This window comes from Plasmopara halstedii (assembly GCF_900000015.1).
Source record: "Plasmopara halstedii genome assembly, contig: Scaffold_3120, whole genome shotgun sequence".
NCBI classification, from domain to species: Eukaryota; Oomycota; class Peronosporomycetes; order Peronosporales; family Peronosporaceae; genus Plasmopara; species Plasmopara halstedii.
In genome coordinates this window covers 2,011,965-2,017,936 of record NW_020190023.1, presented here as the reverse complement: position 1 = coordinate 2,017,936, position 5,972 = coordinate 2,011,965, and the positions used below count along the sequence as shown (strand labels likewise).

Sequence of the window (5,972 nt, the reverse complement as noted above, 5' to 3'; positions counted from 1 at the left end):
ACGTACCATCCCTGCGTCGTGCTTCGCACAGAAAAAGGCGTCAATGACGTCGCACTGCCCCTTGGGCAGGGGCCATTGGCGTTTTGGTTCCCAGAACCAGGTCGATCTCATGACGCACACCTCAGTCCGGAGGTAGGACTGAAGGCGGATCTTCGGAGACGACGTCTTGATATTCCTTTACCAAAGGATAGTACGGATTCAAGAGATTCAGAAAATCGACGATCCACTTCGTTCGGTCAGCACTCTCTTGTTGTCCTCCAAGACAGCTTCATCCAGATGCGATGACGAGTTTCTCTCCTCGTCCGGTCGTACAATGACCACTTCGGCCAAATCGCCTGCCTGAAAGGCACTGCCGAACTTTTCAAGGCAACATCTCGTCCAGCTGAAGAAGAGCATCTACTGCAGGCATAGCTTCGAGGCGGACAGCATAGCAGAGATCCATGGGCACAGGCCCGCTCGACAAGCTGTTGGAGCTGTTGGAGTGTGCATTCCAATCAAGTCGTGCCGACTTGAAATTGATTACGGCATTCAATGCCGCATTCACCGCCTCTTCAAATGAAGAAAAGACTTCCATTCTGGCCACGCCAGTGCGGAGGCCATCCATAAAGACGGTCACTGTGACCACCTCAGGAAGGGAATCTTCTGCCATTTTGGCAATGAGAGTATGCATCTCTTGGACAAAGTCCACCAATGCCTTGTTGCCCTGTCGGGCGGCAAGGAAACGCGATCGCACGCGATTTGCCTGGTTAGGCGGCGAGAACACTCGTGAGAGCTGCAAATTCATCTCCGCCCAGGAGGGAAACGCAGCTTCGACCGCTCGCGTCGACCACCGAACTTTGAAATGGCTAGCGCCACGTGCTGTTGCTCGGTTTGGAGCATGGCGGAGGCGATGGCCATCTCGATCTCACTCACCCAGAGCAGGAGATTCTCTCCGTTCTTCCCCTCGAAGACCTTAACGCTCCCAATGAGCGGCTTAGGTCGGGGAAACTCATCCGCCACTGACGGTGACGTCATAGCCGCAAATGAAGCAGACATCTTCTGCTGCAGGTGCTCTAGCGGCGCATTTTCGTAATTCGAAAACGCCTCTAGACGCGCATCGATTGCCTCGGGGTCTTGCACAGCAAAGTGTTGCACGCCCTCAGAGCCCAGCAAGGACATCAGCTTCTTAAGCCTGTCCTGCATGCCCTGGGGCAAAGAGGAAAACTATACATCCTCACAGAGGATCAGTCAAAACGACTCAGGTGTAGATTGACTACAAGTGCTAAAAGTGCAGCGGGGCAGCCGTAGCTTTGCGCTTTGAGGAAGCGTAAGTTAGGTCACCGACCTTTCGCTCTATACTTAGAAAAAGTACGAGTTTAGCAGATCGCAATTCGCTTACTTCAAGAGTAATTATAGCCTTAACCCAATGCTAATTAACTCTTCCGTTTAAAACCAAAGCTGAATCAATCTATTTTTATATGCGGCAAAGCCACCTAATTTTAAATGCAAAGATTTTCCCAAATATGTATCTAAATACATTTATAACTACTGGCTAATTAGCCCCGTACCGTATTCTTGTTTGGATGTGGTCACACCATGCCCATCTGGCGTGACACACACCCCTGTTTCCAGGGTATGTGTAACCCCGTTACAGTCGCCTATATTTGACAACCCTACATTGTGCGAAATTGCTGAAGCTATCACGGCATTCTAAAGCTCTTCAAACCTCCGAACGCTGAGCAATCAAATCATAGATAACTCTAGTAGAGAGGGCTTTTTAGAATTGGGTTTTACTGACTACGAGTTCAATCACACTTAATAAAGCGCAGTTCTTTTGTAACAGGCCATACCACACCTACTGAAGCCTAACGTTTTAGGTAAGAGTTTCATAAGACGTTCTTGCTTAAGAGCCTAGCCTTTCCTAATTCTCAGCCGAGAATTAGGGAGGCGGCGCGCAAAGCTAGAACATCCAGTATTCTCACAAAACAAAACTTTGAGGCGAGATCCTTAATTTTGAAACTTCTCAAGATAGAGGTATAGCACGTTAGTTACTTTTCGCACGCGGCTTCATAACTTAATGATCGCAAGCACGAAGCGCTGCTGCGTTGCTGGTAGCTTGACCGAATCTATGATCATATCAACTTCATGTGTCGAAAAAATTTAAGCTATTTTGTCGCAGCCTGAAAGGTCTAGACGATCAACATCAGCGGTCTCCTGGCGGGTGCCACTGTTCTCTGACGGGCGCCCTGTTGTTTGGGGCGCTTCTGATGGTGTCGAACCAGCGCAATTCCATAGCTGATTGAGTGCCTCCAGGGGAGCAATCACCGCATCTGGCTCTTAGAAAACCATTCCTTGGTCTCGTCAAAATGGGAATACAGTCATAAGCTTCTTAAAGCTCGTCCACTTATTCCAGGAAAAGGTACTTGATCATCCCATATTCCACCTTCGCAGAGGATACACTGTACCAGGATTTGGTTGTAAGATTGATCAAAATGCTACCAAGTGCAACGGAATTGTCGTGCACTTCTCTCAGAGTAAGCTTTCACTCAACAAGTCCGCGTTCACATCCGCACAAAGGTTGTATTTGTACGCTTCACGCGAAAGCATTTGACCTCATTAGTTACCGAGAGTATTTTGCTATTTCAAGAATACATGTAACTAATATTGACATTATTCACAATAATATGATTTTGTATCGAGCTGGTTATATGTTTGACGTTCAGTTAGAACCTCACGAGTACCACAGAGCTCTCTTTTAGTACATACTCAAATGTACCAAAGTATTGGTATGATTATATTCCCTATTTGAGTACTCCCAATTACACAGAAGTACACGTAGTGCAAAATTTCGTCGAATTGAAATGTTAATTTGATAAAATTGTACCAAAACAGCAACACTATGCAATAATCGGTACAATTTTATCAAATTAAGATTTCAACAGCAATACTATGCAATAATAGCAGTCATACAATAGGCTTAGAGGTATATAGCCTATGAAATAGAGAGGAACCAAATGCATTCTGTCTTATGTGCTGCGTTCGATGTTACTGCACGCCGTGAGGCTAGCAGCTCACGTGTCCCGCAGACCTTGCCTTTGCAAAGTCCAATCATCCTCATAATGGCAGCACTTCGGTTTTTCTGAAGTAAGCACATTGATACAATGTGAACGTACAACATGATACGATACGCTCCCCGTTTTTTACATCCTGAGCAAAAGAATTAAGTTGTTCTCGTTTGCCCACTACATATTGTCTTCACCTTTGACCACATATACCGGAACGCACCGTTAATTAGTACTAGGCTGCACTGTACTCTTTATTTTTTGACAGCCGGACAGACATGGTTCAAGTCATGCTCTACCAGCTCTGATCTATTAGTGGAGCAGATTGAAGAATTTCTTAAATTCCCTATTACTATATAGAAAATTTGACATCCTTAGACTTTTATGACTTGAAGAATATAGCATATACCAAATTTAACATATAATAATTATTTTGATTACACAGACATCTTCCAATGATTTCGAGCCTAGCCCTTTTTATTTTAAAGAAAAAATATGCCTTCTTCAAGGGACATAATCCTCGTGATGATTACGAGGTGCTTCTGTTTCGACTTCAAAACGTTCGGACTCTACAAGCGTCGAGATTATATTCAGCGAATGCGGGATTGGGTCACTCGAATCGTCGCTCTACGAATTTGCGCCCACAACTGCTCAAATGAGTTTGACTAGGATTCATTTAACACAGTTTCCCAATGCAATCGTCGCTGATTTTTTAATTAATGACCTGTCATAAATTTGCAATATATTTGCAGCATTTGCTTTCAGACTTATCTCCATGATTTTTTATCATTATCCAATTCGCTCACAACACCAAAAGGCGAAGATATAAGGAAGACCGATGGCTGCCCCTACGCACAACATGAAGTATCGATTTCTGGGCAATACTGGCCTACTAGTCTCCCGCTTGTCATTTGGTAGCTGGGTGACCTTTGACTCGCAGCTGGACTTTGAGAAGGCCTACTGTATCATGGAGCACGCCTACAAAAATGGCATCAACTTCTTTGACAATGCCGAGCTGTATGCCAATGGCCAGGCCGAAATTATTATGGGCAAAGTAATCAAGGCTGGCATTGAACGCAAGTTGTGGGACCGCGAGGACCTTGTTATCAGCACCAAGCTCTTTTTTGGTACCAAAGCGGGCCCTAACAACTCGGGCAATAGCCGTAAACACATCGTGGAAGGCATGAAGGCATCATTAAAGCGTTTTGATTTGGACTACGTGGACCTCGTTTTCTGTCACCGCCCAGATCCCGCTACGCCTATCGAGGAGACCGTGCGTGCTATGAACTTTGTCATTGAGCAAGGTTGGGCCTTCTACTGGGGCACTAGTGAGTGGTGCACGAAGGATATTATTGAGGCATGCGAGATCGCTGATCGCCTTGGTTTGATCCGTCCTGTTTTCGAACAGCCCCTGTACCACATCTTAGAGCGGTCGCGTGTTGAGCACGACTTCGATGTGTTGTACAAAAAGTACAACTACGGCCTCACCACGTGGTCGCCGTTAGCGTCCGGCGTTCTCACAGGCAAATACAGCAAGGGTATACCTGAAGGCTCGCGCCTATCCTTGCCCGTGTACAAAGATCTGCTTTCAAATGGATTGAGCGAAAAGGTAGCTAAGGCAGACAAGCTAGCTGAAGTGGCTAAAGAAGTTGGCTGCTCGCTGGCGCAACTGTCGATCGCATGGGTGGCGGCCAACCCACACGTATCCACGGTGATCCTTGGGGCTACCAGCATCAAGCAGCTAGATGAAAACTTGAAAGGCATGGAATTTGTGGACAAGATCACGCCTGAGATTCGCGAGAAGATCGATGCAATTGCCGACTTCAAGCCTAAGATTATGCCTCAAGCCGAGCCCCGTATAATCAACATGCGCCAGAAATGGCTATAAGTTTTGCCTGAATTTGCAGTACCTGTAGCTCACCAAACATGTCGTTTCGTATTTCGACAAGAATTGTGCTCGCCTATCATCATTGTGTTGTAATTATATGGCACATCTGAAAGCTGTACTTGTACTACCCTTTAACATAAGTAAAGAACTCGATACGTTCAGCTATTTCAAATAGATGGAATGTTTGTGGTCATTTTGCATTTATTACAACGTATCAATTTTTGAGGTATACGTTAAATGGTGTCTCTTGTGCTGAAGTAACTCACAATTATTTGCTGGACTCAACAAAAATAAAATTATCGATCATCAAATACGTGCCTTAAAATGGGGTTCGAAAAAATTTGTTACACTAATACCAAAGGTGATGGATGGCATGTTATATACGTGCAAAATTACCTCGAGTATTACGAAGCGTACCGTGTATGTCAACGTCCTGTCCTAACAGTACCTCTGAACACCCGAATAGCCGTTAATATGTATTGTACAGTGGTGACCGAATTTAAGCTGCCCCAATTAACTGAATCAAACAATGCAATAATCAGATCGCGCCTTCAACAGGTTTTTGTGTCACTTACGTGCTGTATTTTTGTGTACTCACTTTATACAGAGGTGCCGTATGCAATAGAACAGCATCTCTTGTGCTTTGTAATGAGTACACAATGAAGGAATTCTCAGATTAAAGAGTCAGCGTTTACGAACGCAAAAGGTTGAGTTCGTATGCTCCACGCTGGAACGGAACCAATAGCCTTGGCGTAGCTAAGCTATAAACAAGCTTGATAGCCTAATTCTATCGAAACAAATATTAATTCACGACTATAATGTCTTTATACTCATGCGTCTAGCAACCCAAGGTGGAAGACCAGAGGGCGGCTCGCACTAAAAACGTCATCCTTGTATTCCATAACAAGTTGATAAAATAAAGATCACTTTGATCACTCAGAAAAGGCCTACCTCTGCGTGAATTCACACGCTGTCGACATTCTTCGAGAACCGAATCATCTATCACTGTTTATGAGCGTAGTTTTGCTGAATTGACCTCAACA

The 5,972-nt window shown here is 44.9% G+C and overlaps 1 protein-coding gene across 1 annotated transcript; it reads left to right on the top strand.

Annotated features, from left to right (window-relative positions):
* Positions 1-3,879: 3,879 nt before the first annotated feature.
* Positions 3,880-4,929, top strand: PHALS_07972 (Voltage-gated shaker-like K channel, subunit beta/KCNAB; the record flags this gene model as incomplete). The annotated part of the gene is made up of 1 exon (XM_024721527.1): positions 3,880-4,929. One exon carries the CDS (start codon positions 3,880-3,882, stop codon positions 4,927-4,929), a length of 1,050 nt encoding a protein of 349 aa, XP_024586617.1.
* Between the last annotated feature and the right edge of the window lie 1,043 nt (positions 4,930-5,972).